This window comes from Heterodontus francisci, chromosome 20 (genome assembly GCF_036365525.1).
Source record: "Heterodontus francisci isolate sHetFra1 chromosome 20, sHetFra1.hap1, whole genome shotgun sequence".
Classification (NCBI taxonomy): Eukaryota; Metazoa; Chordata; class Chondrichthyes; order Heterodontiformes; family Heterodontidae; genus Heterodontus; species Heterodontus francisci.
The window spans coordinates 22,161,337-22,185,122 of record NC_090390.1 but is presented as its reverse complement, the minus strand read 5'-3'; the positions used below and the strand labels follow the sequence as shown (position 1 = coordinate 22,185,122).

Sequence of the window (23,786 nt, the reverse complement as noted above, 5' to 3'; positions counted from 1 at the left end):
TGGAATGGAATATTCCAACTGTTGAACAGATTTTAGATGTGTGCTTTCAGGTTACTGTAAGTTTACTTCCACAACATTTGAAACTGTTCGTTCAGTATAATACAATGACAATTTTCAGGCAAGTGTTGTCCATTGTAGCTGCCCACCAAACTTTTGTCCACCAACTCTGAATTCTGTTTACTGATGGGACCTTTTTGAAGCCTGCCCTAGTTTCTTGTTCCAATGTTCCTGCTGTTAGTCTATTCCACATGCATATTGCCCTTTCATATAGGAAATAAATGTGTGGATTTTCCAATTGTTTTGTCCTACATTTGAAATCTGCATCATTGTTCTCTCATATCATGCACAGCAGGAAAACCAGATGCTGACCTGTTACAACTGTTGTACAGAAAATAAAGTCCAAATTAACCATACAGTCACTTTGTTTATATTAATGCAAGTATTTTTTACAAACTCCAATCCATGCCTGAATTTTTAATTTGCTCAATATGCCCAGCAACCTGGACGTGAAATACATTTATAGTATTATGCATATTGCCTTACACAAGGGAGTAAGTTATTCTCTCCTACAGTATAGAGCACTTAATCTGAAATTAAGCCATTATTAGCACAATTTGGGTAACAGATGTCGTTATAGCCAAGATTCTTGGTCCAACTGTGGTACAGTACAAAATCTCCTGGCTGCATACAGTATCTGGTTGAAAACAATTGAAAGTGTTGAGGGTTTGCTGCCTGCGAGCTCTGTGCATACTTTCATATGTAAGCCTTCCATTATGAAAGACTGTTTAAGTTTTAGCTGAAGCCAGAATGAAAGCCTGGCTTTGTTCCCATCTGGTTCTTCTGGGCAAGCAGCCATTAGTCTGTACACAAGATGCGCTCTCATGTCTACATAATGCCATGGTTTTGAAGTGTAGTTCGTACACTGAGTACTTGTAGGTTTCTAAAGCCATTTGAGAAATGCGATTCTTGAGGTCACAGCAAACATTGTATTTCTTTGAGGAACAAGCATTTCCAAATTCCTATGCATCTACCAAAGCGTGAAAATAATTATCAGGGCCTAAATATGGAGTACTTTTGAAGGTGTGTTTGACGAGCTCAAACAGAAGTATTTACTGGGAATGAGGAATCCAGTCTGTGAATTATTCTTCAATGTTGTAATTTTTGGAATAGAAGCAGATGGGCATATATCAAGACATAAACAATTCACCCATTGTCTCCTCTTTGTCATAAAAATAGTGTCTGCTTTTCACCAGTGTGTTGACAACTGCTGCGGTTGTACTTGGAAGTCCAGTATAATTGGCTGCGAGAAAATGTTTTATGTTTAGACGGGGGTGGGGGGTGTTGGTGGTGGTGGAGGGAGGTAATTATGAAATGTGAAAATACATATAATTTGAAAGGCAGGAGTAGAGGTTTGTCTCCTGACAACCCTTGTTTTTAAATGTGTTGTCCACTAAATTGTGGAATCCACTCGCTACATGTAGCTATTTAATTTTTAGTTAGTAGATGCAATTGGGCATATGATCCCAATCGTCATTTATATGTACTCTGTTTTGTTCAGTTTTTATACTTTTCAGTGTTCCAAAAGTAACAAAGTAAACACTAGATTTCACCATGGAAACCAGGGAGGGGGAGGAGAGTGTGGATCTGGAGGCAGCAGAGGGGTGCATGGAGCTCTTGTGTGATAGCAAAGTGAATGGTGGAAGCATGGGTCTGGAGGCGATTTGGAGTTATTTGGCGCATCTCATTGTGCATGCCAGCATCCTCTGCAATTTCCCTGAAGTCAGAGTGATGCTCACAACTGCTGAACAAAAACTCAGCAGTTTCACTAATGTGCTGTGACTGATAAATTCTTGGCAGAATTCCAAACTTTGAGACTGCAAAGTTAGGCACACTGGTGGCAGATGTTAAGTAGTATGCATGTGTGCCTGCATTGTGTGAATGTGTTGAGGTGTTCTCTAAGTTAGTGCATATTGCTAAAATGGTGTTGTACCACTCTTGTGTATTGCAGTTACACAAGTGCATCAGCTGTTCTGTATAGTTCATAATTTAAAAACGATTTTTGTTTCAGGAGACTATCTTTAGTCCTGCAGCAAAGCTGTATGTGTATTTTTTTTAAAAGGCAAGATTTCATTTCAATGCACAATACTAGAGCTAGGATCTGCCTGGGTAAATGGGAAAATAACTCCTACCCTTGTGTAGAACAAGGGCACGTAATCTTAAATTTAGAGCTAAGCCAATTAAAAGTGATCCCAGAAAACCTGACTCTGTATAGAGTTGAGCAAGAAGTGCATTGCCCCAAAAGATAGTTAAGATTTTACAAAGGAGATCGATACTTCGAAAGAAAGAGTATCCAGAAAGAGTGGAGACTTAAGATTGTAACCAAGAGCTGCCATCTTTGGCAAGATGGTAGAGCAGTCTAAATGAATTCTCCTGCTGCTGCTTGCAAGTAGATAGATAGAAGTGGGGGATAAGTGTATTTAACAAAAAACAACTTTTCTCAATGGGTTATGAATTGGCCTAATTTTGGAAGGCTTCTGATGCATGTGTGTGTAACTGGGTCATATTTAATGTGCATTTTCCCATTTCCTTTTTCAACAGCCTTGTGTTTGGGACCTTGTATCCTGCTTACTATTCGTACAAAGCTGTGAAAACCAAAAACGTAAAGGAATATGTAAGTATTTCTTTGAATTGAGCCGAACCCTCATTTTTCAAAGGTTATTACAGTTCTTTAGTTAATACTTTTAACTGGAAATACTTGTTGCACTTGACTACTATAAATTCTAGTTTGCAATCCCTGCTCTCCTGTTTACATTTATGTAGTTTAGAATAGTTTAAGGTGAGGCAGAGTTTTTTTGCAGGGGGTGTTCGGATTTGAAGCATGAAGACCATATCAGTGATGGTGTATGTTACTGTAGTGAGGGGCATTGAGAATGTTTTCACTTAACATTGCACAATTCCTGTCGTTGGGCGTGCCACTCTGAGGAAGCACATTTTGTAGGTGACTAGCAGTGGTCAAAGAGCAGATTAACTGTAGCATGTTTGTTTAAAGAAAAACACTCTTGAGAAAACTGGTTTAGACACTTGCCTTTTATCTCTGGGACCTGAACTCAGCACCTGTTCAAACTGAGATGAAAGTGTCCTCTGTCCATTGGTTGTATAGAGTCATTTATGGCACATAAGACCATTCGGCCCATTGAATCCATGCTGGCTCTCCACGGAGCTGTGCAGTCAGTACCACTCCCTGACTTGATCCCAGTAGCCCTGCAAATCTCTTTCAGGTGGCCATCCAAATTCCTTTTGAAGTCATTGTCTCCATTTCCAACACCCTTGTGGTCAGTGTGTTCTAGGTCATTACCACCTGCTGCATAAAAACGTGCTTCCTCATATTCCTTCTGCATCCTTTGCCCAAACTTTCAATCTGTGACCCCTAGTCCTTGTAAGATTTGTTAATAGGAACAGTTTTTCCTTATCCAACTTATCTAAGCCTGTTATAGTCTTGTACACTATTAAATCACCCCTCAATCTCCTTTCTTCTAAAGAGAACAAACCCAGATTTTCCTTCCTAATCTTGTAACTAAAATTCTCCAGTCCTGGAACCATTCTGGTAAATCTCCTCTGTGCCCTCTCAAGGACCCTCACATCCTTCTTGAAGGGTGGTGACCAGAACTGGATGCAATATTTCAGTTGGGGCCTAACTAGAGCTTTATAAAGTTTCGGCAAAACACCCTGCTTTTGTACTCCATGCTTCCATTTATGAAGCCCAAGATTCCAATATGTCCTGCCACCTTCAAAGATCGCTGCACGTGCAACCCAGGTTCCTGTGTTCCTGCACGCTGTTTAGAACTGTGCTGTTAAGCATATATTGCCTGTCCCTATTCTTCTGTCTGAATGTCATTCAGAGACCAAGTGACGGCTTGTTTTAGAAATGGGGGAATGGAGATGTCACTATTGCCATAGGGATGCTCTTCTGAAGTTTCTGAGGCATTTTTGAGGAGAATAGCTTGATTTTGCACCTGGGAGTGGTGATGCTGAACTGGATGCCTGAACAGAGAAGAGTTCCAGACCCAGTGCAAACATTCTTCATTTAAATATGCCAACAAAAAAATTAAAATTGTAGGGAGTAATAGGATCCTTCTAAAAGCAACTGTATGCATTTTTACGCTTTTTTAAAAAAAACTGCAAAAATGTAAAAACAAAATGATTGGTAATATCCACTGAAATTGTAGGGAAACTAGTTCCATGTGAACAAGTCCAAGTTCATTCTGATTACAAATTCTCCCCACTATTATTGCCTTTATATTGTGGCTTGTACATTTGAAGCTAAGAACTATGGAGGAGCAGAGAGATTTAGGGGGTCCATGAACAAAAAGAACGAAAATTAGTCAATAAGTACAAAAAAAAGTTTAATGGAATATTACTGTTCATCTCAAGGGGCTGGAATACAAAGCGGTGGAAGTTATGCTTTAGTTGTATAAAGCTTAGCTTAGACTGTATACGGAGTATTGCATTCAGTTTTGTGTTCACTTTTGGGTACCACACCTCAGGAAGGGCATACATTGGTTTGAGCATACTGGAACTAAAATAGTTGAATTGAGGACAGGCTGCATAGACGAGGCTTGTATTCCCTTGAGTGCAGCAGATTTTGGGGTGGAATAATGAGATGTATAAGATTAGTAAAGGATTTGATGGGGTGGATAGGGAAACTGTTTCTCCTGGTGGGAATGTTAAGAGCAGGCTAGGTGGTTCAAGGTTGATGCGAGTAAGTACTTCTTTACAGAAAGGATAAAGTAAATCTGGCACTCCTTTGCCTAAATGTTGCTGAAGCTAGGGGTCAATTGACATTTTTTAATTAAGGGTATCCAAGGTTAGAAAGTAAAAAAGGATAAATGGAGTTGAGGTTCAAATGAGCCATGATCCAATTGAATGGTGGAGCAGGCTCAAGGAGCTGAATGGCCTACTGCTGTTATGTTTCTATCTTTGATAACTGCAAGTGGTCTCCGTGTCTACTTGGCTCAATAGTGACCATTTTGTAATTGAATGGTGAATAAATTGTAACTCTAAACTGGTTTATTACATGAATTTTAAATTATCAACCAAATTCTGTGCAGGTATGTTGCTTCTAGTTGGATACCAAGCTCTGAGCAGTCACTCTTGTCAGGCTCCACTTTTGTTCCCTATGTGGAATGACTTGTACCCTGTGCTGGAACTGCAACAATTCTGCTCTTGATTTTCCCCACCTCAAAATTGGCAAAAATGATAAATGTGAAAAGTATTATTCGAACTGGATAATTGTATATTTGGAGAAACTGACTAAGTATTAAAATGTGATCTCGATTAAAAGTTGCTGGTAACTTGCTAAGTGACAGAGGTATTAAGCAGGAAAGATGAGATGAAATGTAGAATAGTTGTGAGTAACTACAGGTATATTTTCATTTCTGCAATACAGGAGTATCCCAGTTTATTGAACAAAAGTTCTTAGTGCAGAATATTTAGCATAATTACAGAGTGCTGTTGGAGGGCACGGTGTGGAGAAGGGATGGTAAGTGAGGGAGTTTGGTAAGGAGGGGAACTATAAATTAATTGAGAGAAAATAAATTTAATTAAGTTAACACAATAAAAATGACAGCACAGGTGATATGTCATGGTTGCAGTATGTGGGAGGTCCTGGATGCCATGGCAACCACATCTGTAGTAAGTGTCTGCGGCTTGAGGTGCTGTGACTCGGTGTCATTGAGCTTGGAGGCCGAGCTGCAGACACTGCAATGCATCAGGGAGGGGGAAAGTTACCTGGACACTTTGTTCCAGAAGGCAGTTACACCCCTCTGGGATAGAGTCATCTGTTTTGGTCAGTGGTCAGAGACAGGAGGGTGTGACTGAGTCAGGCAGGCAAGGGGATAGAGAAGTTGGGAGTGGAGGAGCCTCAGCCCTTGCAATTGAGCAACAAGTTCGAGGGTGTAGTGTGGATGAGCAGACGGACTATGGCACCATGCTACAGGAAGCCATTCAAGTGGGAGGAGCAAAAAGGAAAGTAGTGGTAGTAGGGGACAGTGTAGTGAGGGGGATTGACGCTGTTCTCTGCAGCAAAGAGTGAGAGTCCAGATGGCTGTGTTGCCTGCCTAGTGCCAGGGTTCAGGACCTCTGCTCAGGGTTGGAGAGGAACTTAGAGTGGGAGGGGGAGGATCCAGTCATTGTGGTCCATGTAGGGACCAACGACATGGGTATGACAAGGAAAGAGGTTCTGTATAGTCAGTATGAGGAGCTAGGCACCAAATTAAGAAGCAGAACCTGAGCAAAGCAGTGTTTCTGCACAGAATGTAGCAACTTCTCTTTTCCTGGGTTTTTCCTCTCCAGGCATAAACAGCAACAAGGATTTTAGCTCCCATACATTAGGTTTGCAACTCCTTCAAAGTTCTTTTAACTTCATGAAGAGATTAGAGTTTCACTTGATAAAGGAATTATTTTTCAAGAGAAAGTATTTTCTGGGCTGTATTCCTGGCCGTTCATCTCCAGCAATAACTGAAAAACCCAAAAGCGAAACTAGTTTTTCAACCACAACCTAGGTCACAAGATAGTCATAAAACTTATTGGTTTCTTCGATACAAATTGCTTTGCAGCCTGCACTTCAAACATCAAGTCAACATTCAGTTCACAGTCCTTTTTTTTCCCCTCAGTCTTAAAGGTCTCGTAGTTTTAAAAAACAAAACTCCTATGACAAGAAGTAACATGCACTGTGGATAAAGGGGAACAGGTGGATGTACTGTGATTAGATTTCCAGAAGGCATTTGATAAGATGCTACATCAAAGGTTATTGTAGAAAATAAAAGCTCATGGTGTAGGGGGTAACATGTTAGCATGGATAGAAGATTTACAAGCTAACAGGAAACAGTCGGCATAAATGGGTCATTTTGTGGTTGGCAAAATGTAATGAGTGGTGTGTCACAGGGATCAGTGCTAAGGCCTCAATTTTTTACAATTTATATAAATGAAGGGACCGAAGGCATGTTTGCTGCATTTGCTGATGACACAAAGATAAGAACATGGGAGCTGGAGTAGGCTAATCATCCCATTGAGCCTGCCCCACCATTCAATATGATTTTTCTTTTTGTTTTATTTTTTTCATATTAGTTTGTTCAGTTTGCTTACCCACTTTTTTTTTTCAGGTTTGTGCTTGCGGCTGTTCAATTTTCAGTCCTTTAACACCCTATCTGTACTAATGCTTTGTCTTTCAGCACGCCATTAATATATTGTTTACCTGGTCAGCTATTCTGTGACCTTGTCCTATTTACACCTTCTCCTTTGTTATCTCTTGCCCCACCCCCGCTTTACTTGCTTAAAACCTTTTACATTTCTAATATTTGCTAGTTCTGAAGAAGGGTCACTGACCTGAAACATCAACTCTGCTTCTCTCTCCACAGATGCTGCCAGACCTGCTGAGTGTTTCCAGCATTTCTTGTTTTTATTTCAGATATCCAGCAACCACAGTATTTTGCTTTTATGATCATGGCTGATCATCCACTTCAATGCCTTTTTCCCCACACTATTCCCATATCCCCTTATGTCATTTGTATTTAGAAATCTATCAATCTCTGTTTTAAACATACTCAATGACTGAGCTTCCACAGCCCTCTAGGGTAGAGAATTCCAAAGATTCACAACCCTCTGAGGAAAGAAATTTCTCCTCGTCTCTGTCCTAAGTGGCTTCCCCCTTATTTTGAAATTGTGTCCCCTGGTTCGAGACTCCCCAACCAGGGGAAACATCTCCGCTGTATCTACCCTGTCTATCCCTTTTAAATATTTTGTAGGTTATCCCCAATCTCTCTTCATAGGACAGTCCTACCATCCCGGGAACAAGTCTGGTGAGCCTTCGTTGCACTTCCTCTGTGGCAATAATATCCTTCCTAAGGTAAGGGGACCAAAAATGCACACAGTACTCCAAATGCAGTCTAACCAAAGTTCTATACAATTGAAGAAAGACTTCACTACTCCTTTACTCATCCTCTTGCAATGCACCTGCATGTTCGCTTTTAGTGACTTATTGACCAGGACACCCAGGTCCCTTTGTACATTTAGACTTTCTAATCTCTTAGCATTTAAGAAATACTCTGCACATCTGTTCCTCCTACCAAAGTGGATAACCTCACATTTTTCCACGTTATATTCCATCTGCCACGTTCTTGCCCACTCACTAGGTCTGTCCAAATCTTTCATCAAATATTGCATCTTTCTAACAACACATTCCCACCTAGTTTTGTGTCATCTGCGAACTTGGGAAGACTACATTTGGTCCCTACATCCAAATCATTAATATATATTGTGAACAGCTGGGGCCCAGGCACTGATCCCTGCGGTGCCCCACTAGTCACAGTCTGCCAACGAGAGAACGACCTGTTTATTCCTACTCTCTGCATTCTGCCTGTTATCCAATCCTTAATCTATGCCATTATGTTGCCTCCTATCCCATGTGCTTGAATTTTGCTAACCAATCTCCTGTGGAGGACTTTATCAAAAGCCTTCTGAAAATCCAAGTATACCACGTCCACCGACTCCCCTTTATCAATTCTGTTAGTAACATCTCAAAAAAACTCCAACAGGTTCATCAAGCATGATTTCCCATTCATAAATCCATGTTGACTATGCCCAATCAGATCAGTATTATCCAAGTGTCCATTTATCATATCCTTTAGAATAGCTTCTCCCTTTTTCCCAAGGACTGTTGTGAGGCTACCAGGTCTGTAATTCCTTGTTTTCTCTCTCCCTTCCTTTTTTAATAGTGCAGTGACATTTGCTACCTTCCAATCGACAGGAACTGTTCCAGAATCTATATAATTTTGGAAGATGATCACCAATGCATCCACTATCTCCATAACTACCTCTTTCAAACACTCTGGGATGGAGAATATCAGGTCTTGGGAACTTATCAACCTTCAGCACCATTAATGCCCCATTAATTTCTCCAATACAATCTGCTTACTAATATCCTTCAATTCCTCATTCCCCCCAATCCCTTGGATCGCTAATTCTGGGAGATTTCTTGTATCTTCCTCAGTGAAGACAGACACAAAGTAATCATTTAGCTTCTCTGCCATTTCTCTATTCCCCATTATAAATTCTCCTGACTCTGCCTGTAATGGACCCACATTTGTCTCAGCCAAACGTTTCCTTTTTAAGTACCTGTAGAAGCTTTTACAGTCCGTTTTTAAATATTTTTTGTTAGTTTACATTCATATTCTATTCTCCCTTTCTTTATCAGTTTCTTGGTTCTCCTTTGCTGTATTCTAAAATCCTCCCAATCCTCGGGTTTGCTACTATTTGTGGCAACTTTATAGGTCTTTTCTCTTAATCTTATACAAGTGTTAGCTTCCTTTGTTAACCACGGTTGACTGCCTTTACTTTTGGGGTTTTAGTGCATTGAAGGAATGGATAGTTGCTGTAAACTATGTAATATTTCTTTAGGGACTATTTATTGCCTATGTACTGTCACACTTTTTAATGTATTTTCCCAATCCACCTCAGCCAATTTGCCCCTCGTACCTTCATAATTTCCGTTGTTCAAATTTAACACCCTGGCTTCAGGTTGAACTACCTCACTTTCAAACATAGAATTTTACATTATCATATTATGGATACGCATCCCCAGAGGTTCTTTTACAACCAGATTAGTAATTAGCCTTTTCTCATTACATAATACCAGATAGCTGTGGGGCTGCGGTGCTAACCACTGTGCTGCCTTTCAGGACCACTGGCCATCCCAAAGTGCTTTACAGCCAATGAGGTACTTTTGAAATATAGGCAAGGTTGTCATGTAGGAAATGTGGCAGACCATTTGCACAGAGCAAGTACCTACAAAACAGCACTGTGATAATGACCAGATAATTGTTTTTATCGTATGATTTGATATTGGCTAGGGCACACATCAGGAATAACTCTTCTGCTTTTCTTTGAAATAGTGCCATGGGATCTTTTATTCCTACAGCTGACAGATGGGGCCTCAGTTTAACATTTCATGTGAAAGACAGCATCTCTGACAGTGCAGCACTCCCTCAGTTGGAATATTTTCATTTCATGGAAGAAAAGAGAATGTTGTACCACAATAGGCTATCACATTTTTATAGGAAACGGGATGTGTGCTTTTTTAATTCATTTATGGGATGAGCGTGTCACTGGCAAGGCCAGCTTTTGTTACCATCCCTAATTGCCCTTGAGAAGGTGGTGATGAGCCACCTTCTTGAACCACTGCAATCTGTGCAGTGTAGGTACACCCACAGTGTTAGGAAGAGAGTTCCATGTCTTTAATCTAGTGTTAGTGAAGGAACAGTGATATAATTCCAAGTCCGGATGATGTGTGGCAAGTGGTGGTCTTCCCACGCATCTGCTGCCCTTATCCTTGTTGATAGAAGATGGGGGTTTGGAAGGTGTCGTTGAAGAAGGCTTGGTGAGTTGCTGCAGTGCACCTTGTATATGGTACACACTGCAACTGTGTGCAGGTGGTGGAGGGAGTTGAATGTTTAAGGTGGTGGATGGGGTGCCAGTCAAAGTGGGCTGCTTTGTCCTGGATGGCTTAGAGCGTGTTGGAGCTGCACTCATCCAGGCAAGAGGAGAGTATTCCATCACATTCTTGACTTGTGCCTTGTATATGGTGGACAGTCATTGGGGAGACAGGAGGTGCAGAATTCCCAGCCTGTGACTTGCCCTTGTAACCATAGCATTTATGTGGCTTCTCCAGTTCAGTTTCTGGTCAGTGGTAACCTCCAGGATGTTAGTGGGGCATTGAGCAATGGTAATGCCATTGCATGTCAAGGAGAGATGGTTAGATTCTCTCATTGTAGATGGTCATTGCCTGGCACTTGTGTGACATGAATGTTACTTGCCACTTATCAGCTTAAGCCTGAATGTTGTCCAGGTCTTGCTGCATGCGGGCATGGACTGCTTCAGTATTTGAGGAGTCGCGAATGTGCTGAAAGCTGTGCAATCATCAGCGAACATCCCCGCTTCTGACATTAATGGAGGATAGCTTGTTGGACAAGTTCACACTTTCCCACATTATACTCCATCTACCGAATCTTTACCCACACACTTAACCTATCTATATCTCTTTGTAGACTCCTTATGTCCTCTTTACAGCTATTTTCTTCCACCTATCAGCAAATTTAGCAAGCGTACATTTTGTCCTTCATCCAAGTCGTTGATCTAGATTGTAAATAGTTGAGGCCCCAGCACTGGTCCTTGTGACACTCCTAGTTCTAGTTTGCCAACCTGAAAATGACCCACATATGCGTACTCTCTGTTTTCTGTTAGCTAACCAATCCTCTATCCATGCTAATATGTTACCCCCTATACCATGAGCTGTTACTAAACAAAATAGCCTTTTGATGTGGCACCTTGGAAATCCAAGTACACCACATCTACAGGTTCCCCTTTATCCATGTTGTTTGTTACTTCCTCAAAGAACTCTGATAAATTAGTGTAACACGATTTCCCTTTGGCATAGATAGAGTGGATAGCCAGAGACTTTTTTCCCAGGGTGGAAAGGGCGTAGTATGAAGGGTATGTAGGTAGTTTGATCCGAGAGTAGGTTAAAGGTTCGGCACAACATCGTGGGCCGAAGGGCCTGTACTGTGCTGTACTGTTCTATGTTCTATGTTCTATAAATATAAATAAAGAGCGGGGCTCGAGGCCCTCCACCTACCCGATGTCCAGGGCGGCAGCTGGCTCTCTGACTGTTCTTGCACGCGCGCTCTGATTGGATTTAGTTAAATAAGAATAGTGACATCACTGAAATTCTGGGCGCTGATTGGTCAGTGGGCGGCACCTGTTATTGCCTGGGGATAACTGATTGATTTGGAGTTTTAAAAAAAGTTCCTTTTAAATTAAAGCCCTAGGATAGCTACCTGTAAATTTTTAATATTGACTGGCTATTCTAGTGCTGTTTGCATGGAGTGAGGCTGTAAGTTAAGTGTGGGTATTTTCATTGGCTGGGGGTGGTGGAAGGTGCTCTTTGCTCATTTCCTTTCTCAGCCTCAAAGGTACAGGGATAAAATTTGATTGTAAATAGCTGGTAAGTTATTACTCTAGCAAGTTTTTTTTTCTCATTGTAAAAGTAAGTATAGGCGTGGCAGCTTGGCCAAGCGGAATGTACCTCCTCTTCAAATGTGGGAAGTCGTGGAAGTGCCATGGGACCTTGTGAACATGTCTGCAGAAAGTGTTTCCGGTTGCAGAAGCTTGAGCTTTGGGTTTCGGAGCTCGAGCAGTGGCTGGAGTCACTGTCGCGCGTCCGCGAAGTGGAGGACTACGTGGATGGCACATTTCAGGAGGTAGTCAAGCCGGTGCCTAGGCGAGCACAGTTGGGGATTGACTTGGTGGATGACGGACGGACAAAGAAGTCAGGGCAGGTAGTGCAGGAGTCCCCAGAGGACATCACACTTTCTAATCGAAATTCAATTCTGAGTACCGATGAGGGAGAGGGTTCCTCTGGAGAATGCACCAAGAGTCATGACTGGAATGTCATGGCTGACTCAGCTGTACTGGGATAGAGAAAAAAGGGACAAGAGGGCAATAGTGATGGGGGATTCTATGGTTAGAGGAACAGATAGGCGTTTCTGTGGTCGAAGATGTGATTCCAGGATGGTATGTTGCTTCCCTGGTGCAAGGGTCTTGGATATCACTGAGTGGCTACAAAGTATTCTGGAGGGTGAGGGTGCACAGCTGGAGATAGTGGTCCACGTTGGTACCAATGACATGGGTAGAAAGAGGGATGAGGTCCTGCAAAAAGAATTTAGGGAGCTAGGCAGCAGATTAAAAAGTCAGACCTCAAAGGTTGTAATCTCTGGGTTTCTTCCAGTGCCACGCGCTAGTGAGTAGGTTAGAGCAGATGAATGCATGGTTGGGGAGATGGTGCTGGAGGGAGGGCTTTAGATTCTTGGATCACTGGGCCTGTTTCTGGCGAAGGTGGGATCTGTATAAAATGGATGGGTTGCACCTGAACCAGAACGGGACGAGCATCCTTGCTGGGAGGTTTGCTAGTGCTGTGGAGTGGTTTAAGCTAATTTGGCAGGGGGATGGGATACAGAGTGGAAGCACAGTAGGGGGTGATGTACAATCAAATATAAATGTGAAGCTAAGTCAGTTCGGAGGACAGAGTAAATGTAGATCTGTTAAGGCTCAGGCAAATAATGCAAGGCTGGATTGTATCTATTTTAATGCAAGGAGTCTTACTAGTAAGGCAGATGAATTAGGGCATTGATTAACACATGGGAATATGATATTGCTATTATTGAGACATGGTTGAGGGAAGGGCAGGACTGGCAGCTTAATATTCCAGAGTATAGAATCTTCAGACGTGATAGGGGAGACTGTAAAAGAGGAAGTGGCATTGCACTGTTGATGAAAGAGACAATTTCTGCAGTCAGGAGGGATGATATTTTAGAAGGTACCTCTAATGAGGCCATATGGGTAGAACTTAAAAACTAAAAGGGGGCTATTACTTGGCTGGGAGTGTACTGCAGGCCTCCAAACAGTCAGGCAGTGGTAGAGGAACAGATATGTAGGCAAATCTCAGAGGTGCAATAATAATAGGGTAGTAATAGGGGATTTCAACTTCCCCTATATTAGACGGGATAGTATTAGTGCAAAAAGCTTAAAGGGGGCGTAATTCTTAAAGTGCATGCATGAGAGCTTTTGGAGCCAGCATGTAGAGAGTCCTACAAGAGGAGGAGCGGTACTGGATTTAATCCTAGGGAATGAAGCTGGACAAGTGGTAGAAGTGGCAGTGGGGGAGCATTTCGGGGATAGTGACCATAACTCTAAGATTTAAGATTGTATGGAAAAGGACATGGAGGGACCGGAAATAAAAGTACTGAGTTGGGGGAAGACAGATTTCAATATGATAAAACAGGATCTGGCCAAAGTGAATTGGGAGCAGCTTCTTGTAGGAAAGTCTGCATCAGACTAAGAAGGGAAATTGTGAGGGTTCAGGTGCAGCATGTTCCTGTAAAGGTGAAGAGTAGGATCAACATGTCAAGGGATATAGAGGATTGGATAAGGGAAACAAAAAGGAGGTGTATGGCAGATTCAGAGTGCTGAAAACAGCGGAGGCCCTAGAGGAGTAGAGAAAGTCTAGGGGAGTACTTAAAAGTAATTAGGAGAGCAAAGAGGGGGCATGAAAAATCATTGGCAGACAAGATAATGGAAAATCCTAAGGTGTTTTATAAGTATGTTAGGGGCAAGACGATAACTAGGGAAAAAGTGGGGCCCATTAGGAATCTAAAGAGGCAATCTGTGTGGAGCCGGAGGATATAGGTGAGGTTTTGAACTTTTACTTTTCATCTGTGTTCACTATGAAGAAGGACGATGTAGGTGTAGTATCAGGGAGGGGGATTGTGATATGCTTTCTCAAATTAGCATTGAAAAGGAGGAAGTATTAGCTGTTTTAGCGGGCTTAAAAGTGGTTAAATCCCCAGGCCCAGATGAGATGTATCCCAGGCTGTTGTGAGGCAAGGGGAGGTAGCAGGGTCTCTGACACAAATTTTCAGATCCTCTCTGGCCACAGGAGAGGTACCAGAGGACAGCGAATGTGGTACCATTATTCAAGAAGGGTAACAGGGATAAACCAGGTCATTACAGGCCGGTGAGTCTAACATCAGTGGTAGGGAAATTATTGAAAAAAAATTCTGAGACAGGATTAATCTCCACTTGGAGAGGCAGGGATTAATCAGGGATAGTCAGCATGGCTTTGTCAGGGGGTGATAGTGTCTGACTAACTTGATTGAATTTTTCGAGGAGGTGACTAGAGGTGTAGATGAGGGTAAAGCAGTTGATATAGTATACGTGGATTTCAGTAAGGCTTTTGACAAGGTCCCGCATGGGAGATTGGTTAAGAAATTAAAGGCCCAAGGGATCCAGGGTGATTTGGCAAATTGGATCCAAAATTGGCTTAGTGGCAGGAGGCAGAGGGATGATGGTCGAGGGTTGTTTCTGCGAGTGGAAGCCTGTGACCAGTCGTGCACCGCAGGGATCAGTGCTGGGACCCTACTGTTTGTAGTGTACATTAATGATTTAGAGGTGAATATAGGAGGTATGATCAGTAAGTTCACAGACAACACGAAAATTGGTGTTGTAAATAGTGAGGAGGAAAGCCTTAGATTACAGGACGATATAGATGGGCTGATAAGATGGGCGGAGCAGTGGCAAATGGAATTTAATCCTGAGAAGTGTGAGGTGATGCACTTTGGGAGGTCTAACAAGGCAATGGAATATACAAGGGATGGTAGGACCCTAAGGAGTACAGAGGGACCTTTGGGTGCTTGTCCATAGATCACTGAAGGCAGCAGCACAGGTAGATAAAGTGGATAGGAAGGTATACGGGATACTTGCCTTTATTAGCTGAGGCATAAAATACAAGAGCAGGGAGGTTATGATGGAGCTGTATAAAACCCTGGTTAGGCCACAGTTGGAGTACTGTGTACTGTTCTGGTCACCGCACTATAGGAAGGATGTGATTGCAATGGAGAGGGTGCAGAGGAGATTCACCAGTATATTGCCTGGCCTGGAGCATTTCAGTTATGAAGATAGACTGGGGTTGTTTTTCTTGCAGCGGAGAAGGCTGAGGGGGGACCTGATTGAGGTATACAAAATTATGAGGGGCTTTGATAGGATAGATAGGAAGAAAGCTTTTCCCTTAGCGGAGGTGTCAATAACTAGGGGGCATAGATTTAAGGTAAGGGGCAGGAGGTTTAGAGGGGAGTTGGGAGGAATTTTTTCACCCAGAGGGTGGTTGGAATCTGGAACACACTGCCTGAAGGGGTGGTAGAGGCAAGAACACCCATGATATTCAAGAAATATTTAGATGAGCACTTGAAACGCCATAACAGACAAGGCTACGGGCCAAGTGCGGGGAATTGGGATTAGTTAGGACGGGTGCTTGATGGTCGGCGCAGGCGCGTTGGGCCGAAGGGCCAGTTTCTGTGCTGTAAAACTCAGAGTCTATCTAAGATAGTCTGTTCTCCAGTCAGTTTCTCAACATACTGCTTGAGAAAACCATCCCGAACGCACTTCAGAAACTCGTCTTCAATAGCATTTGTGCTCATTAGGTTTATACAGTCTATGTGCAGATTGAAGTCACCCATGATTACTGTATTACCCGTGCCACATGCTTCTCTAATCTCCTGATTAATATCATACCCCAGACTACCACAATTTGGCCTATAAACAACTCCTACCAATGTTTGCTGTCCATTGCTGTTTCCTAGCTCCACCCAAACAGATTCCACATTTTGTTCTTCTGATCTGATATCCTCCCTTATTAATGTACTGATCCCATTCCTTCTTACCAGTGCAGCACCACCTCCTTTTCCTTTTTGCCTTCCTAAATGTCGAATATCCTTGAATATTCAGTTTCCAATCTTGGTCACCCTGTAGCCACATTTCTGTAATGGCAATTAGATCATACCCATTTACCTCTATTTGTGCATTTAAATCATCTAGCTTGTTGCGAATGCTGCATGCATTCAGGTAGAGTGCCATTAACCTTGTCGTCTTGACATTCTGCATTCTAAGTCTAGTTAATGCTTCCCTTTGTTTCGCCTGCCTTCTAATGTCACAAGCTAGTTTAAACCCTCCCCAACAGCACTAGCAAATTCTCCCTGCGGTGATGTTCGTTCTGGTCCTGTTAAGGTGTAGCCCGTCCATCTAGATTCCACCTTACTCAGAACCAGTCCCAATGCCTCAGAAATCTGATGCCCTCCCTCCTACACCAATTCTCCAGCAAAGTGTTCAATCGATCAATCTTCCTATTCCTCTGCTCATTAGCATGTGGCACTGGGAGTAATCCTGAGATTACTGCTTTGGAGGTCCTGTTTTTTAAATTCCTGCCTACCTCTCTAAAATCTGCTTTCAGGACCTCATCCCTCTTTCTATCTATGTCATTGGTACCAATGTGGACTATGATCTCTGGCTGTTCGCCCTCCCCCAGAAGGATGTCCTGCAGCTACTCCGTGACCTCCTTAACCCTGGCACCAGGCAGGCAACGCACCATTCTGGAGTCACGTTTACTGCCGCAGAAACGTCTGTCTGATCCCCTGACTATCAAATCCCCTATCACTATTGCTCTTCCACTCTTTTTCCTTCCCTCTTGTGCATCTGAACCACCTGTGGTGCCATGGACTCCTCCAGGAAACCATCGCCCTCACCAGTTTCCAAAATGGAAAACCGATTAGCAAGCAAGTTAGACTTGGGACTCCTGCACTGCCTGCCTAGTTCTCTTAGACTGCTTGGTGGTCACCCATTCCCCCTCCTGCCTGCATGCTCCTAAACCTGCAGTGTGACCACCTCCCTAAATGTGCTATGCATGTAGTCCTCTGCCTTGCGGATGCAGAACAGTGACTCCATCGCCGCTCGAGTTCCGAAACCCAGAGCTCAAGCTTCTGCAGCCGGTGACAATTCCCGCAAATGCGTTCGTCTAGGACATCTGGTGTGTCCATGACTTCTCACATTCTGCAGGGCATACATTCCACTTGGACGAGCTGACCTGCCATACTGTAACTTTAAAATTTTTTTATTACAATAATAAAATAATTTACCAGTTACTCACCAATCAACCTCTTCCTCTGTACCGAAGAGAGGGGCACTACTGGAGGCTGAAAAAAGGTAGAAGCAAAAAAGGGGCCCTTTCCCACTCAAACTTATTTTCTTAATTAATGTTACCCTCCTTACCAAACTCCCTTAACACTCTGTGCAGATAAGCAGCACTGAGAGTCCCCTGAATTTATACTCTGAAAACAATGCTGTCAGCTCTGCTACAGCTCAGAAACCAGTTTAAGCTAGTCACCTAATTAACTAGCTAAGGCTACTCTGAGTGTTGCAATACCTCTGTTTAAAACTGCAAGAAACCTAACTTGCCTCTTCACTGAAACAGGAATTTCAATTATTTGCTAAATGTAAACAAACAAAAATTAGTCTTGAGAGATTAACTGTTAAAATTCACTCACTTACCAAACTCCCTTCTTCACACTCAGTGCAGGAAAGTAGGTTGTGAAGAGGACTTGAGGCTCCAAAGGGATATAGATAGGTTGAGTGAGTGAGCAAAGATCTGGCAAATGAAGTATTATGTGGGAAAATGTGAAATTGTCCATTTTGGTAGGAAGGATAAAAAAGAAGCATGTTATCTAAATGGTGAGAGATTGCAGAGGGATCTAGGTGTCCTAGTGCATGAATCGCAAAAGGTTAGTATGCAGGTACAGCAAGTAATTAGGAAAGCTAATAAAATGTTATCATTTATTGAGAGGGAAATTGAATACAGAAGGAGGGAGGTTATGCTTCAGCTATACAAAGCATTGATGAGACCAGGTCTGGAGTACTGTTCACAGTATTGGTCTCCTTAATTAAGGAAGGATGTAAATGCATTGAAAGCAGTTCAGAGAAGATTTACTAGACTAATACCTGGAATGGGTGGGTTGTCTTACGGGGAAAGGTTGGACAGGCTAGAGTAGTATCCGTTGGAGTTTAGGAGAGTAAGAGGTGACTTGATTGAAACATATAAAATCCTGAGGGTTCTTGACAAAGGTGGATGTGGAAATGATGTTTTCTCTTGTGGGAGAATCCAGAACTAGGTCACTTATTAAAAATAAGGTATTGCCCATTTAAGGCAGAGATGAGAAATTTTTTCTCAGTCGTGAGCCGTTGGAACTCTCTTCCTCAAAAGGTGGTGGAAGCAGAGTCTTTGAATATTTTTAAGACAGAGTTAGATTCTTGATCAGCAAGGGGCTGAAATGTTATTGGGGGTTGGCGGGTATGTAGAGTTGAGGTTACAATCAGATCAGCCATGATCTTATTGAATGACTGAGCAGGCTTAAAGGGCTGAGTGGCCTACTCCTCCTCCTCATTTGCATGTTCATATGTTCCTGGTTCTGGTCCCTTCCCTTCCCCATTTTTGTTCTGTCTAGATTTACTTTCTCAGACCAAACTACAAACACTTCCTTGCTTGCCTTTTGACGAGATTTGTTTTCCCTTAATCTGTTGCTATAAATTATCTCGGTGCCAATGGATATGAAAAAGATCTAAGTGTCGACTGCATGAGTGAATCTTGTGAAACTGCATCCATGCACTGTTGCTGACCAAGCCTATTTAACTTGAAGTACAGAAGTTTCGAAGACGGTCTTCCATATCTTGGTCTTCAAGGTTTTTCAATCTGTTGGACCTTGCCTCTTTCACAGCAGTCTTGTATAGAGTCTCATAATGAAAGAGGAGGTGAATTTCAACACCATTGAAATTATTCTGTTGAAACGTATAGTAATCCTAATCCCATCTGAAATTTCAATTATCAAGTCTTGTTTAAAAATCCTACTGCAGGCACAAGTGGGAACCTGAGTCCCAAGACCTTCTAAGTGGAGGTGGCAGCAGGGTTTTGTATTTTACTTCCAAGAAAACTTACGCCATGCTGATGGGAAATGAAAGTTACATAAGGTTAAAAAGAAAACTTGCCATCCATTGTATATTCCCTTGCCTGGTTAGTCCTCCCAAAATGCATCACCTCACACTTCAGGATTAAATTCCATTTGCCACTGCTCCGCCCATCTTACCAGCCCATCTATGTCGTCCTGTAATCTAAGGCTTTCCTCATTATTTACAACACCAAGTTTAGTGTCATCTGCAAACTTACTGATCATAATTCCAATATTCAAGTCTAAATCATTAATGTATACTACAAGCAGCAAAGGTCCCAGCACCGATCCCTGCGGTACACCACTGGTCACAGGCTTTCACTCGCAAAACAACCCTCGACAATCACCCTCTGCCTCCTGCCACTAAGGTAATTTTGGATCCAATTTGCCAAATTGCCCAGGATCCCATGGGCTTTTACCACCTTAACCAATCTCCCATGCGGAACCTTATCAAAAGCCTTACTCAAGTCCATGCAGACTACGTCAACTGCTTTACCCTCATATACACATCTGGTCACCGCCTCGAAAAATTCAATCAAATTTGTTAGACACGATCTCCCCCTGACAAAGCCATGCTGACTATACTGAATTAATTCCTGTCTCTCCAAGTGGTGATTAATCCTGTCTCTCAGAAGTTTTTTGAATAGTTTCCCTACCACTGGTGTTAGACTGACTGGCCTGTAATTATCTGGCTTATCCTTGCTACCCTTCTTGAATAATGGTACCACAGTCACTGTCCTCCACTCCTCTGGTACCTCTCCTTTGGCCAGAGAGGATTTGAAAATTTGTGTCGGAGCCCCTGCTATCTTCTCCCTTGCCTCACATAAAAGCCTGGGATACATCTCATCTGGGCCTGGGGATTTATCCACATTTCAGCCCACTAAAACAGCTATAACCTCCTCCCTTTCAGTGCTAATTTGTTCGAGTATATCGCAATCCCCCTCCCTGATCTCTACACCAATATCATCCTTCTCCATAGTGAACACAGATTAAAAAGTAATCATCTAAAACCTCACTTATGTCCTCTGGCTCCACACACAGATTGCCACTTTAGTCCTTAATGGGCCATACTCTTTCCCTGGTTATCCTCTTGCCCTAAATATACTTCTAAAACAGCTTGGGATTTTCCTTTATCTTGCCCGCCAGTGTTTTTTTTATGTTCCCTCTTTGCTCCCTAATTACTTTTTTAAGTACCACCCCCCCCACACTTTCTATACTCCTCTAGGGCCTCCATTGTTTTCAGCACTCTGAATCTGCCATAAGCCTCTTTTTTTTTCCATAACCAAACCTCTATATCCCTTGACATCCAGGGTTCCCTGGACTTGTTGGTCCTACCCTTCACCTTTACGGGAACATGTTGGCCCTGAACACACTCTATTTCCTTTTTGAATGACTCCCACTGGTCTGATGTAGACTTTCCAACAAGTAACTGCTCCCAGTCCACTTTGTCCAGATCCTGTTTTATCATATTGAAATCTGCCTTCCCCCAATTCAGTACTTTTATTTCCGGTCCCTCTTTGTCCTTTTCCATAACTACCTTAAATCTTACAGAGCTATGGTCACTATCCCCAAAATGCTCCCCCACTGACACTTCTACCACTTGTCCAGTTTCATTCCCTTGGATTAGGTCCAGTACTGCCCCTTCTCTTGTACGACTTTCTACGTGCTGGCTCAGAAAGCTTTCCTGTAGGCACTTTAAGAATTTTGCCCCCTTTAAGTCTTTTGCATTAAGACTATCCCAGTTAATATTGGGGAAGTTACCCAATCCCCTGAAAATCAGTCCTGCCAGTTTCACTTTATCCCGATACATCACATGAAAGAATTTCTCAAAAACTCACTGTACAGACTGAAAGGGTGAATTCTTGCATTTGGAGACCAGCTATTAAACTGCTGGACAAACTACTAATATCATTGGATACAGAAGCACAACGATGGCAACTGATGGCTTAGCCTGGTCCAACTCCTTCATATCTTTACAACATATTTACAGCACCGAAACAGGCCAGTCAGCTCAACTGGTCTATGCCAGTGTTTATGCTCCACACAAACAGCCTCCCACAACTCTTCATTTAACCCCATCAACATATCCTTCTATTCCTTTCTCCCTCATGTACTTATCCAGTTTCACGATGCATTCTTCATTTTCACCTTAACTATGCCCTGTGATGGCAGGTTCCACATTCTCACCGCGCTCTGGGTAAATAAATTTCTCCTGAATTCCCTTTTGGATTTATTTGCAATGACCTTCCATTTATGGCCCCTGGTTTTGGTCACTCACGCAAGTGGAAATATTTCTATGTCCACCCTATTAAACCCCATCATAACCTTAAACACCTCTATCAGGTCATAAGGTCAGAAGTGGAGATGTTAGCTGACTCAAATACTGCAGCAGTCCGTGCCCTCATGGAGCAAGACGTGGACAACCTTCAGGCCTGGACTGATAAATACCAGGTGACATTCGCACCACACAAGTGCTAGGCAATGATCATCTCCAACAAGAGAGAATCTAACCATCTCCCTTTGAGATTGAATTTTTTTGAGTAAGTAACAAGGAGGATTGATGAAGTTAGTGTTTTGGATGTGGTCTACATGGATTTTAGTAAGGCTTTTGACAAGGTCCCTCATGGCAGATTGGTCAGAAAAATAAAAGCCCATGGGATAGAGGGGAATGTGGCAAGTTGGATCCAAAATTGGCTCAGTAACAGGAAACAAAGGGTAATGGTTGGCAGATGTTTTTACAAATGGAAGGCAGTTTCCAGTGGCATTCCACAGGGCTCAGTGTTGGGTCCCTTGCTGTTTGTGGTATATATTAATGATCTGGACTTAAATGTGGGAGGCATGATTGGGAAATTTGCTGATGACACAAAAATAGGCCATTTAGTTGATCGTGAAGAGGATAGCTGTAGGCTCCAGAATTATATCAATGGTTTGGGTGAGTGGGTGGAAAAGTGGTAAATGGAATTCAATCCGGAGAAGTGAGAGATAATGCATTTGGGGAGGGCAAACAAAGCAAGGGAATACACAATAAACAGTAGGATTTTGAGAAAGGTAGGAGTAGTGAGAGACCTTGGAGTGGATGACCACAGGTCCCTGAAGGTGACAGTACAGGTAGATAAAGTGAAGAAGGCATATGGAGTGCTTTCCTTTATTGGCAGAAGTATAGAATACATAAGCAGGAATGTAATGCTGAAACTGTATAAAACAGTGGTTAGGCCACAGCTGGAGTATTGTGTACAGTTCTGGTCACCACATTACAGGAAGGACATAATTGCTCTGGAGAGAGTACAGTTGAGATTTACGCGAATATTGCCAAGGCTTGGAAGTTGCAGTTATGTGGAAAGATTGGATAGGCTAGGGTAGTTTTCCTTTGAACAGAGGTGGCTGAGGGGTGACTTAATTGAGGTGTACAAAATTATGAGGGGCCTAAATGGAGGAGACAGGAAGGACCTGTTTTCCCTAGCGGAGAGGTCAATTACCAGAGGGCACAGATTGAAGGTGATTGGTAGACGGATTAGAGGGGACATGAGGAAAAACTTTTTCACCCAGAGTGTGGTAGGTGTCTGGAATTCACTGCCCAGATCAGTAGTGGAGGCAGAAGCCCTCAACTCATTTAAAAGGTACTTGGACATGCACCTGAAGTGCTGTAACCTGCGAGGCTACGGACCAGGTGCTGGAAGGTGGGATTAGATTGGGCGGTTAGTTTTTTCCTGCTGGTGCAGAGACAATGGCCCTAACTTTTCTATGGTTCTATTCAACAGCATTACCATCGCTGACTTCCCCACCATCAATATCCTGGGTGTTACCATTGACCAGCCATATAAATATTGTGGTTATGAGAGCAGGTCAGAGGCTGGGAATTCTGTGGCAGGTAACTCACGTCCAGACTTCCCAAAGTCTCTCCACCATCTACAAAGCACAAGTCAGGAGTGTGATGGAATACTCTCCACTTGCCTGGATGGGTGCAGCTCCAACAACACTCGAGAAGCTCAATACCACCCAGGACAAAACAGCCTGCATAACTAGAAATAATCCACCACCAGTGTTCAGTAGCAGTAGTGTGTACCATCGACAAGATGCATTACAGAAATTCGCCAAGACTCTTTCAGCAGCACCTTCCAAACCCATGACCTCTACCATGTAGAAGGATAATGGCAGCAGGTACATAGGAACAACACCACCTGCAAGTTTCCCTTCAAGCCCATGCACCATCCTGGTTTGGAACCATATCACCATTCCTACATAAGAAATAAGTGCAGAAGTAGGCCATTCAGTCTTTCGAGACCACTCTACGATTCATTTAAGATCATGGCTGATCTTCTACTTCACCATTTTCTTGCACTATCCCTGTATCCC

At 42.7% G+C, this 23,786-nt stretch overlaps 1 protein-coding gene across 1 annotated transcript in view; it reads left to right on the top strand.

Annotated features, from left to right (window-relative positions):
• Positions 1–23,786, top strand: part of reep3b (receptor accessory protein 3b) — a 75,492-nt gene that overhangs the window by 13,559 nt on the left and 38,147 nt on the right. The window contains exon 2 of the mRNA XM_068052427.1: positions 2,599–2,671. Coding sequence (XP_067908528.1) covers positions 2,599–2,671 — 73 coding nt within the window. The remainder of the gene's footprint in view (positions 1–2,598; positions 2,672–23,786) is intronic.